The 13,389-nt window shown below is 39.0% G+C and overlaps 2 protein-coding genes across 10 annotated transcripts in view; both read right to left on the reverse strand.

The window, feature by feature from the left end:
* The window catches only part of LOC126765699 (uncharacterized), a 460,036-nt gene that overhangs the window by 13,319 nt on the left and 433,328 nt on the right, over window positions 1-13,389 (reverse strand). The window lies entirely within an intron of this gene.
* The window catches only part of LOC126765674 (uncharacterized), a 100,435-nt gene continuing 95,084 nt past the window's right edge, over window positions 8,039-13,389 (reverse strand). For 6 of the 8 annotated variants that reach the window (XM_050483351.1, XM_050483348.1, XM_050483347.1 and 3 more), the window contains one exon: window positions 8,039-11,053. In XM_050483351.1, coding sequence (XP_050339308.1) covers window positions 8,613-10,877 — 2,265 coding nt within the window. In that variant the 5' untranslated portion in view covers window positions 10,878-11,053 and the 3' untranslated portion in view covers window positions 8,039-8,612. The remainder of the gene's footprint in view (window positions 11,054-13,389) is intronic. The other 2 variants (XM_050483353.1, XM_050483352.1) reach the window with 1 other exon arrangement.

A 13,389-nucleotide genomic window follows, 5' to 3' on the forward strand; every position in this document is an offset into this window, starting at 1 on the left:
AGGGGCGAGGCCACTTCCAATTTTCCAAAAAAATTACGTCCGAATATGCCCCATCCCTAATGCAATCCTTTGTGCCAAATTTTACTTTAATATCTTTATTTATGGCTTAGTTATGACACCTTATAGGTTTTCGGTTTTCGCCATTTTGTGGCCCGATTTTGCCCATCTTCGAACTTAACCTTCTTATGGAGCCAAGAAATACGTGTACCAAGTTTCATCATGATATCTCAAATTTTACTCAAGTTACAGCTTGCACGGACGGACGGACAGATGGACGGGGACGGCGGACGGATTTCAACTCTACTCGTCATCCTGATCACTTTGGTATATATAACCCTGACTCTTTTAGTTTTAGGACTTACAAACAACCGTTATGTGAACAAAACTATTATACTCTGCTTAGCAACTTTGTTGGGAGAGTATAAAAATGAATGTTTATTTGTTAGTAACATTAAGAGAACGGTTGAACCAATCTTGAAATTGAAAGGTTGTTTGTTGTGGTTCGGGAAAGGTTTAGAAACAAAATACCTTATACTTTTAATGAGAAGAAGTCGGATAATTGGACAATTCCAACAATTTTATTCCGGCTATCCAAAGGAAACATTATTGAAAATTATTCAGTGAAAACTTTATGTGTGTTTTACACAATGTGATCAATTGCATATTGAAATTTGTTACGAAGCCACAAAGAGGTCGCGCTAATATAGGTCGGCGTTCTTTTTGCCATCAACGTATGGCAGCCCAAGGAAAGGCAAGAAGTACTCCCAAAATCAGATGACATACGTGCGGAATTATGGATCGCGGCAATCAGCTAGCGATCGTAACGATATCACAGCACCACTTTTTAAATAATAGCTGCGATGTTTAATGGTCTTTATCTTGAAGCAACGAATATGTGGTGCTGTTAGATGCTAGATGTACTCTGTTGAGTAGCAAAAAAGAGGTTTGCCGCACTCACACATTCTTCTTTCGATGCAGATGGTGATTACACCAGATCAAATTGATGAAATCATTTCAGCGGAAATTCCTGATTCAGAGATAGATCCAGAATTATACGAAGTGGTGACCTTTGTATGTCTGACAACAAATGCACGAAACAGTACTCATGTGCTTTTCTTTCGGAAACGGAAATGGGAAATGATGGATATTCACTGTAACATTAGCATTTAGTAGCGTGAATATCGACGATAACAACACATCGAAGTTGACAACACATGGATCGTACCATATTCGCCACTTTTGTCTAATTCACATTCAAAACTCATGTCAATGTTGAATATTGCAGATTGGTGAAATCGATCAAATACGTTTGCAAGTACGTCACCAAAGAAAGCAAAACAGTGTTATTGGTCTTGAACGATACGGTCTATACGTGAACTGCAATAAAGCGCTTTGTAGGATATTTACTTTTGAACGTTTTCCGACTGTTGTGCGTCTCGCAGTTAAATTGGAGAATGGTGTAGAAGAGTGTATTTCAACTCAGAGAATACAGTACACCAGCGGAAACACTTCCAAGAACAAAATTGACATTGATGAGTTTTTTCTCAACTTTCGTCAGTAATCCGTTTGCGAGAACATTGCTCTATTCGGAAATACCTTGATATTATACATGGAATGCATCGTCGAAGAAATAGTTGCGCAAAAAGCAAGGCCAACCAGTAGATTGTCATCCAGATGTGTTCTCAACTAATGCATTAGGACAATTTTACACAATCCACCCGACGAAAACGACGATTGTTTCTACCTTCGGTTGCTATTGATTAATGCAAGCGGTTCCACTTTATTTGAGTCATTGCTTACTATGAATGGTACGGTGTGTGCAAGTTTTGGAGAAGTAAGCCAGCAATTACAATTGTTGGAACACATTAATCACTGGAATCAAAATGAAGATCGCACACTTTTCGCGATAATCATTTCGACATATCAGCCTTCAAATCCGCCTCAGTTATGAGATAGGAAAAAAAATGACATTGCCGAAGACATTTTACATCGCCTTCGCTAAAAATTGGAAATGGTAAAATTTCGGTTGATACTTCCGGTGGTTCGATATCAATTCCATCATTCCTTTATCAATTCACGAAAGATAAACTCATCACAAATGTTCGGACATTAGCCAAATTATCGTTATTACGATTTTTTTAAGTGCACGCGCAATGTTACAAAAAATACCTATGTTGTTGACTTAAACTGAAAGATTCAAAGTCAAATTCGGGGAGACTTGCGCTTACACAAATCGATCGATCGTCTTGACAATGAAGACGATGCCGTGAATTATCCAGTGGTATTTCTAAATTCTTTAGACAGGCTTGGTATGCCACCGTATCATTTGCGTCTCAAAGTAGGATCGGTCGTTATTACGTTTCGCAATCATCATGCCTCGAAACTGTGTAATGGAACCCGACTGATTGTGACGCACCTATCGAATACAAGGGGCAGAATGCTTGATTCTACGAATTCCTTTGAGTTATAACGATTTCCCATTTCAGTTCAAACGTATTTCGTTTCCAGTGAAAATTGCATTTGAGATGACAATCAACAGGCCCTAAAGATAGTCGCATATCGTGAGGCATAAATTTGGAAATGCTATGTTTTTCACATGGCCGTGGCGTGCTCACGAGTTGGAAAACCATTTTTCTGTACACCGGAACAGAAACCAAAAAATCTTGTTTATCAAGCTGCGTTACATTGAAAAAAAAAACAAAAATTAAATCATAAATTTAACTTTCTTTTCATTTCAAAACACATAATTTCACGCAGGACAACGGCTGCGGGGTCAGCTAGTAGCATATAAATATTATTTTGTCACTTTGTTGTTTGTGTTTTTGGTAGTTGATGCAGCTTGTAGGGTCTTGCTTTTACTAAATTGGACAAAACACACTTAAATTTCAATAGTCGGACATGCTTTCGACCGACCATATTTTACAAAAACGCATATGCGTGCTCCTTATCAGTTCCTCGCCGCCGTGTTTGAATAGCTCGGCCGGCAATCCATCGACCCCCGTAGCTTTGTTGTTTTTCAGACGGGTAATTTCTATTCGAACTTCTTCATGGTCGGACAATGCAACGTCTGCTCCATCGTCATCGATTGAGGAACCGGGTTCGCCTTCTCCTGGCGTTATACTTTCACTGCCATTCAGCAGGCTGGAGAAGTATTCCTTTCATAATTTTAGTATGCTCTGAGCATCCGTCACTAGATCACCTTTTGGGGTTCTACAAGAGAAGGCCTTGAAACCTTCTGTTAGCCGCCGCATTTTTTCGTAGAATTTTCGAGCATTACCCCTGTCGGCCAACTTGTCAAGTTCTTCATACTTTCGGCCTCTTTCTTTTTCTGCCTTCAAATGCGTCTCGCTTCTCTCTTCAACTCTCGGTATCTATCCCATCAAGCACGTGTTGCGGTCGATCGTAAAGTTATCGGCTATCTGGTGTGATTGCAGCTTCTCGACGTCGAGCCTTACTTGTGTTTGTTGACGTGCGGTTTCTGCTGTACAGAGGCGGGTGCGTATCTTGGCTGCAATAAGATAGTGGTCCGAGTCGATGTTGGGACCTCGGAGCATATGAACGTCTAAAACCATGGAGACGTGGCTTCCACCTATCACAAGATGATCGATCTGGTTGGAAGCTTTTCGATCTGGACACAGCCAGGTAGATTGATAAATTTTTCTATGCTGGAATCTAGTACTACAGATAACCATATTTTGGACGGTGGTGATGTCAACCTTTATTTTCACGAGGACATCAACCAGCTGGGCAGCGGCATATCCCCAATTAAAAGGCCGGACATTCCAGGTGCATGCCCTTAAATCGGTATCCTTAATACGTTCGCCATGGTCATCATCAAAAGCGGGTTCTTTCATCCGACGTTGGGCGAGGGATGGTTCGCCTTCTCACTTAAGGTCGCGGTTGGCTACCCAGAGGATACTTAGTCTAAGGCCGGAAGTAGTGAGGTGCTTGAGCCATATGTAAAAGAATCGTTTCTGGCCAACCCAAGTGAATGGCAGTCGGTATACTTTCCTCACTTGCGTGAACTTCTACACATGACTCAAGACTCTATTGAGGGACATCTCTGGGCTGAATATTTTTAATAATTGGACATGGTCCTGCTCCTTTCAGTTTTAATGTACCAAGTAGGAATATTATTGCCGCCTGTTCATACAGTGTAACAAATAATAGAAAATTGGTAGATAACCACGCAGTGACGTTGAAAAATGCCTATAATGCGATAGCTCGGTACATAAATTTGCATTAGGCATATAATTTTGCAGCTAAGATTACATATTCTGGTGTTAAGAGAGCGATGCGAAATTGTTAAATGAGCTGCAACAACTCCGTCTTCAACGATTTCCACCACGGTGCCACCGCAGGGAGTTGAACGAGCTGACGTGGTCGTTTCTTCTTAATAAATAATAAAAAATATTGCATTCATTACAAACAGTGGAACCATGGCATAAGACGATAAAATTGGCAAACGACAATGCAGTACCAGGCAACTGCAAAAATCTCTATGTATACCTCAACGTTCAGCCCAACAACGATGCACACATTATGCCAACGACTCCGCGCACTGGTTCATCCAGGTGGAGGAATAGTTAAGCCCGCGTAACATAGGGAATGACAACGCCATAAATCAGCCAGCTGTCGGTGCCTTAACGGCTGAAGTACTCAAGGAGTTTTCCGATATCCTCAGGGCACCAATAGTACAATATAAATATATTATATAAAATCTAACGGCATTAATTGTTTCACCGATTCCCTTGATCATTACCCTTTTTGCAGAAGCTAAGCAACTTGAAAAGGGTTCCGAGCACCATCTCGAACTTCAGCACCATTAGGCCCCTGTTTTTATCGGTGAGAAAGCCCCTCGATGGCTTCAACTCTGTATTTACAAGTCTGTTACCAGCCAAGAATATTACACTATGGCCTACTGATAGATCGCAAGAAACATCGGCACATCGAACCGCTAACATCACTCACAACGATTGGAGAATTTTCTGAAACCACGTATTTCGACATTGGATCAGCAGGCTCTCTCCAACATCCATACTTATAACGTGTACGTACAGCTTCTTTATCGTTTCATTGATACCACTAAGCACGGCGTCACTTCTGCCTGTTATAGCACTGCAGGCGTCCGGTCTCATCTACATGGTACCCACAAAGCTTGGAGGTTCACGAATTACTGTAAGCTTAAGGCGATTCAACGCGCAAATGGGCCCTGAACAACTACCTGTCACTTAAGGTTTATTTTATAGTCCCCACAGTAAGAAAACCATTTCCCAGATCAATCTCACTGGCATGTATCATCAGATTCCAGAGTTTCCAGAGGCATCGGTAATGCAGCGGTCCCAACACCCTTCAGCTCCTTCGAGATGGTAGGAATGCCTGTTGGACTACGCAATGGAACCCAGACCAGCGACACATGAGCAACAACTCAAAGGGCTTCGACTTTGAAGACCTCATAGCGCTTTCTTTAACTCATCTGCAAGCAGAATATAGCAGCTGTAATTTGAACAGCTGAAGCATCCAATGCAGCTATATAGGCATAGCTGAAACAGTTCGAATATGGCATCTGGAAGCAATTTGGATTTTCATCTGCGAAGCTAATCCTAACAGAGGTTAAGTACAGCGCGTAAAACAGGTGAAGAGAAGGTTTAGTTGACGCCCTGTCCAGAATCATTAGCATGCTGACCCTCCAGAGCGCCGAAAGGATTCAATACGGCCAATGAGATTATGAGGAGCTCCATCAGCTAATTCACGTTTTAACCAAAAAAATGTTTGGTTCCTATCCCAAAGGTTAAGTCAGCTTTCGCACACTCAAGCAGAAATACATCTGACAGGACATCAAGAAGGACGCACTAAACTGGTTCCGCAACTGCAAACCGTGCCAGCACTCAAAGATTTAGCATCACAACCTCAGGGACCTCATCAAATTTATAGTCATCAATCAGCTAGGGTACCGTTTAATACTCAAATTTAGATTTTCAAGATGGCTAGTTGCTGTTTCTCTAAAGAACATTTCAGCTGACATCGCTTACAGTGCCTTCTACTCAATTGAAATTAATGGATTGCTCAGTTCTGCACCCCGGTTGATTCTGCGGCTGATTGGTGTCTCTCCAATCAAGACTCTGAGCTGGCCGGAAGGTCTTCTCACGTTACTTCTAGGTCTTCGCACGTGCAATAAGGAAGACCTGAATGCCTCACCTTCTGACCTTGTACGTTGCGTATGCCCGGAGAATTCTGCGTTTCAGAGGACGTGCTAGCAACCCATTATTCTTCGTCAAGAAGTTGAACCATGTTTATTTGAAGAATATGGCAAAGCACTTTAAAGGGCCAACCATCTATAGATAAAATCTCACAGGAACTATTCATTCAGTTTCAACAAAACTTGATGCGTAAGAGTATATTTTGTTTCTTAAATTAATAAGAGAATAGACGAAATTAAGCACCAACCACACCTTCTTCTCATATACATTTAAATTTTAGTTTCCACTTCAATTTATAGCTAACACCAGTAAATCCAATGACGATATCGAAACAAAACTATGCATACAAAGCATGTTTCGCGTCCAAAAATAGTCAAAATCGCATTATAACTGTTCACGTTCTTCATATACCGAATATGTGGCTCTCAATAGCAATGGCTAAGATTTTACTAAAAGTATATCTAACCTGTGAGGTATAATAAAGAAGGTATTAAAAGTATTTGGTCTTTACAAATTGAAAAACGTTCGCTTAGACCCGAACTTAGCTCTTCTTACTTTTTTATACTCTCACAACAAAGTTGCTGAGGAGAGTATTATGGTTTTGTTCACATAACGGTTGATTGTAAGTCCTAAAACTAATAGAGTCAGATATAGGGTTATATAAGTTAGCACCCCATATATTTAAAAAGTATCATATGATGCATTAATATCATATGATACAAAGCAATATAATATGACACCACTAAATCGCTGAGAGTGCGACACGTGTAGTGGCAACTCGTGGGAAGCGCAACGTCAGCGAAGTGCCAACCTGTGGGAAGCGCAGCGTCAGCAAACTCCATACCCGTTGCAGCGGCAAACGTAGGTTTAGAGTTAAGCGTAAATAATTGTAAAATTCAGTTCTTGTACAGAATTCAATAAAGGAGCATAGCTCCCAAATAAAGGGGCATTTTTTAGTAAAAATAACGAAACGTTTTTTAACTTATATACCAAAGTGATCAGGGTGACGAGTAGAGTTGAAATCCGGATGTCTGTCTGTCCGTCCGTTCGTCTATCCGTCCGTCCGTGCAAGCTGTAACTTAAGTAAAAAGTGAGATATCATGATGAAACTTGGTACACGTATTTCTTGGCTCCATAGGAAGGTTAATTTCGAAGATGGACAAAATCGGCCCACTGCCACGCCCACAAAATGGCGAAAACCGAAAACCTATAAAGTGTCATAACTCAGCCATAAATAAAGATATTAAAGTAAAATTTGGCACAAAGGATTGCATTAGGGATGGGGCATATTCGGACGTAATTTTTTTGGAAAATTGGAAGTTTAGGGAACAGGAAAAAATCGCAGGGGGCTAGATCTTGGGAATACGATGGCTGCGGCATCATTAGTGTGTTGTTTTTGGCCAAAAAGTCGCGCACAAGCAACGATGTGTGAGCATGGGCGTTATCGTGGTGCAAAAGCCAATTTTTGTTCTTCCACAAATCCGGGCGTTTCTGGCGGATTGCTTCGCGCATAACGTGCAGGTAATATTCCTTATTGACCGTTCTTCCCTGTGGCAAAAATTCATGATGCACCACGCCCCTGCAATCGAAGAAAACTGTCAGCAAACTGTCGCGATACTTTTTGAACACACCTCATATTTAAAAACGTTACCTAGAAATTGATTGGAAACTGCGAGAATGTCCGGCTGCAACTGAACTTGGAGCTTTCCCAATGTTAATATTTTTAAGAGTTATTCTTTACCAGAGCATATTACGAGTTTATGAATTTAGAAATACGATTATAGCAGGTAATTGTTATGAACCTGTATTAAACCATCTAATGAAAATTGACTGAGATATTCGTATTCAAGACGTAATAATCTTTATTTTCAATCATTGTTTAAAGAACATAGTTATAGCCTACCCAATGTGTACACACGAATATGTCGAATATTTTATGAATCATTTTATGTACTATTTACCTTTAGCATATGGCACAATATATATCATTGGATGCGAGTTGGAAATTTGAAGCATTTACTTTCTTCCTCGCTTTTAAATTTATTCTTATATAATTTGTACATAAAACATATCAAACCATGAAAATATTTATGTTTAAACGTGTACAAAAATGTAATTAACTAACAATATTTCACCGCTTTGGAATAGGCGTTAGCTTATATATAACATAACTTTGGACAAAATTCTAGAATATGTGTTAAAACTCAATATATTCACAAGCTTAAGAGTGTGTCATAAGCATGTATATACTTATATGCATTTTATTTAAGATCTTTGTATACGTAAGAGAATGGCACATTGTTCAATAAAATTGCTTAAGTACATAATTATTATTACTCAATATTAGCTTTACATAACTTAATAATGGTACTATTTGATAATATTTGATATATATTTTTTGTACGAATAATTTCAATCCTCTTCTCGAGAACTGAAGCTGAGGGTGTTCCCTTCTGAAGAAAAACCAGAGTGCGGTGACATGCTATCAGGCGGGTAAAAATAATTTCCGCAAAGTGATGTCACCTCATTTGAAGTGACCACTCCTTCCATAACCACACTTGAATTATCTATTTGGGTCACTCCGAATGTTGCTGCCGTTGTGTTATTAATTGAATGATCCATATCTTGAAGATGATAAGCTGCCGCAATGGAACTTTTTATATTGCAGCCAACGATAACATCCGTATCGTTAAGTAATTGTCCCGCCGCACAGTTCGATGTGTTAGTGTTTGTTACTCCACCCGTAACGGCATTACCACGGCACCATAATTGGCGCATTTCAGCACGTCTATTCCGCATCAAGACCTTGTATTCCGATATACGCATCTTTTTTCCATCTACGATACATGTGCGTTTCGGTCGCGGCCGGTAACGATAATCAGGATGTTGTTCCATATGTAGTTTTGATAGTCGGGACTGTTCTTCATAGTATGGTTGTTTATCAGCATTGGTCATGGCCTTCCAACGTGCACCAAGAATTTTTGAAATATTTGAATTGTGCATATCCGGACAGGCTTTTAATATTTTTCGCCGTTCATCTTTCGCCCATACCATAAAAGCGTTCATGGGCCTTTTTATGTGAGGCGTAGCGTGTACGATATTTCCCTTAGAGTTATTAGCCACTATGGATTGATTTTTGTTTTTATGGTTATTTTCGTACATAATTTCTATCGATTCAGAAACACTGAGAATATCGGGCTTAAGCAGATGTTGTTCTTGGTGTTTTCGACGTAAAGAGTGTGCTTGCGGTGAAAATGCATGATCATTTTGGTTATGAAGGTGTTGATGGTGGTCATTTTGGTTTTGTTCTTGCTGTTGGGGTACTGCTAAAGGTCGAAATTTATCAACGACTGCTTTCGTTTCTTCCAATTTTTCTACGCATTTCAATATAGAGTCACAGTTCTTTGTTATTGTGTTTGAAAAGCGGGTATTTTCTGTAGGCATATCATCCTCAGGGTTGCTTCTTTGAGGGCTGCTTCGGTAGGCTATTTGAACAATTGATCCTAAGTTCGACGTTGGTTGAAACAAATGTTGCTGTTGATGATTTAAGGGATCTGGATTTGAGATAGTATCCGGTTCATTAACGGCTGCGCTCCACATACGGCATGCCAATAAATTTGCACCAGATTCGCTTAACTCACCATTAGTTAAACTTGTTCGCCTTTGATCATTGCAAGGCGATGAACACCGATGTGATGTAGTACTTGAAGTTCTTGTAACTGTGATATGCTTTTGGATCCGATTTTTGGTTGTATATGGAAAGTACATCCCAGGTAAACCTGCTGCTGCTACAGGTGTTACCTCTATTGAGTTCTTTAATTTCAATCCACGCGTATTGTCATCACATTCAATTTCCGCATGTGAGGTTTCTGCTGGCGTTGACCAAGATATCGGAGATGAAGACGTAAGTAAAGCCAATACTTCACGCTGTTTCTGTAATCCGGGAGAACTGGATGTAAAAGATGGTGGTGAAGGACATGGTGAAAATTGATGTTTAGATAAATTGAGCGGTGTATCTGTTACCGAAATACCTTGCTCATTGGATTCTTCATTCATTTCAATTGCATTAAATGTAGTTATTTCATTTAATTCTGATTGTCCTCTTTCATTTGAACTAACAGTGTTATCGATATCTACTTGTGATACACGAAATTTATTATGATAAATCGAATTCAAATGAGTCATGGGAGATTCTGGAGGAGTGACTTCACCATCGGTAGAATATAAGAATATTGGCACAGAAGAACCCAATGAAAAGTTATCACCTGCAATACTATCGCAATGTTTTGCTGATTGCGTTTCTCCTTTGACGCTCCTATTTGCGCCGCTACTTCTAACACTATTACTATTTATTATAGTCTTGCAATTGGCGGATTTGTAGTTAATAGGACTAATCTTACTATTGCCATTGCTACTGCTAACGACTGCAGCAGCGGCTACCAAAGCAGCTTGAATATGCGCAGCAGCAACAGCAGCCGAAGACCACATAGGTTGCATAACTATAGTTCTTGCTTTGTTGAATACTTGCAATTTTGAACTGTTGTTATGTTCAATACGATTATAAAAGGTTTGTGATACTTGCAGTTTTACGAAGGGTAATGGCGTGAAATGAATGAATGGTTTCAGAAATGGAACTAATGCAGTATACTGAACTGACTGAAGATTTTGCTGATACATATACTAGTAGCAATCTTTTCAGCTCAACGTTAAAGTATATATGGTGTCCGGACCGATGTTGCACTTGAAATATAAATCATATTATGACCATATAAGAAAAGTTATTTGCGTTATGTAGCTCAGTTACTCGGAATGCGAAATATTATGTTCCAGGCCAGTTTTTATTGAATATGTAACTGCAAGTAAATATGAAAAAGCGACAAATATTAATATATAAACTGTTACATATTATAATCAATTGATGAAAACAAGTAAAGGAAACCTAAATTCGGCTGCAGCCTAACATCGCATACTTTTGCAATTTTCAAGAATATAGGCGTTGAAATATTTGTAGATATAGGCAAAATGTTATTAATTATGTAAATAAAAAAATATATAATATATATAAAAGAAAGTCGTGTTAGTTACACTAATTATGAATCAAGAACGGCTGAACCGAATTGGCTGAAATTTGGTGGGGAGGTAGCTTGGAAATTTCTTTATCTTCTTATGTTAAAATTCAATAGAATTCATTGTTCTGAATTCATGAAAAAATCATCTGAAAATTTTATGACTTCAAAAATAAAAAGAAATAAGTAAAAAAGTAATGGCACAGAGCTAATGTGGGAGAACAATAATTTTCGTATGCATGCCTGCTTGGTATATGGGTTATACTGATTGATGCTCCCGAAAGAGGCAGTTTTTTTAGGACGATCATGATATGTATATTTAGTATCATAAAAAAAAAATGGCATTGACATACTTTGCTAGATTATGGGCGAAGGACGCAAATGCGCTTACAACAAACCAAATGCGATATTTAGCATAAAAATAAGACTGATGCCATAACCTTGCCAGCCGACTTTTTTGTCTTTCCACGCTTGAGAACCGTTTCATAATCCCACTCGGCAGACGCTCGATTGGACTCTAAATTCAACAGTATTTTTCCCCCCAAAATGCTTTTTGATTGTTGTTTTGTAAACTAACATAAGTTACTTCACCTTCTCATTAACTAATATATATAATATGAATGTATCAGCCACAGTAAAGTGTGGACGAGTTCACTAGTATTGTATAAAATCAGCATTCGTTTTTGCACGAAACTATGCAAAAAATTGGAAAGAGCGGTGAATATCTCAAAACTAATTATACGGGGCTAGAAGAAAATATTGACAAAATATGACCACTTAATTTCGTCTTGATGCATAAGTCATATTATGTAAGATAACAAATATCTTGCGCTGTAATTTCCATTGAGATAACCCAAATATTGGCCGATATATCCAGCATAAAATCACCTGTAAGTTCGACAATCTTTATATTAAGTATATGGGGGATCAGGAAAGTATTGACCCGATTCAACCCATTTTCGATGCACCGAATTAATATTGTCAGTAAATGATTCTGTCGAAATTACAATCGTAAATCGCACACAGTGATCCATATTTTCAGTCAAAAGTCAACTATAAGTACTGGGTATCAAATATTCAGTATCTAGAGGCTTGAACAGTTTTGTTTGGATTTGGACAAATTTTGGTCATAAGGTGGCATACATTTAAGGAATTATTAAAGCTAAATTGTATCCCGTGATATTAATTAATTCCTGATTTCTGTACTGTAAAATGAAAGAATCAAATGGATATAAAAATTGTGTTCTATGGGAAGTAAGGGAAGGTTGTAGTCCGATTTCGCTCATTTTCACACTGTAAATAAGAGACATAAGAATGAGAGAAGAATGCTACCTACAAAATTTAGTCGAAATCGAGATTCTCAGTCGGGTCGCGAGATATGAAAAGTTTACCACGCTCATTGTCCAATTTTCACACTGTCTCCCATAGAAACCTCTCATACCATTTTGGAGGTAAACTTTAACGTCTCTGGTGGAATTAGTTATTGATTAATTACGCTTTTAGTAGTTTTTTACAGTTCCGATATATGGGGAATGAATTGGGTTATCCTCTGATTCCACTGACGGTAGGAATTCTTATATTATTTGCACTCAGCAAATTTGATTGTAGAAGCTCTATTAGTTAGCAGATATGTACCTTAAACTTATAAGAGAGCGAAACCACGCCAAATTTTAAAAATTTTTTGCCCATAAGTGCATTGAGCTACGGCAATCCCCTCTATCTAATTATAATTTTACATCTTAATTAAGTAGAAGATGGAGTCATGTGTAGAAGTTCACGCAAGTGAGAAAAGTTCTCTGATCGCCATTCACTTGGGAGTGGCCAGAAACGATTCTTTTACATATGACTCAAGCAGCTTTCGACTTTTTGATCAAGTATTCTCTGGGTAGCCAATGAACATCCGCTTGAAGACGAAACATCCCCTCCGTAGGGTTGTGCGCTGGGTTTGGGACCCCCCACGTAAAAAACGCCTATAACGAACAGGCAAAACCAGACTCGAATCAGTAACCCCCTTTCGATGACGACCATGGTAAACGAAATAAGCATTACGATTAAGGGCACACACCTGGAATGTCCGGTCTCACAATTGGGAAAGTGCCGCTGCACAGCTGGTTGATGTCCTC

Source organism: Bactrocera neohumeralis, unplaced genomic scaffold, assembly GCF_024586455.1.
Source record: "Bactrocera neohumeralis isolate Rockhampton unplaced genomic scaffold, APGP_CSIRO_Bneo_wtdbg2-racon-allhic-juicebox.fasta_v2 cluster11, whole genome shotgun sequence".
NCBI lineage: Eukaryota > Metazoa > Arthropoda > Insecta > Diptera > Tephritidae > Bactrocera > Bactrocera neohumeralis.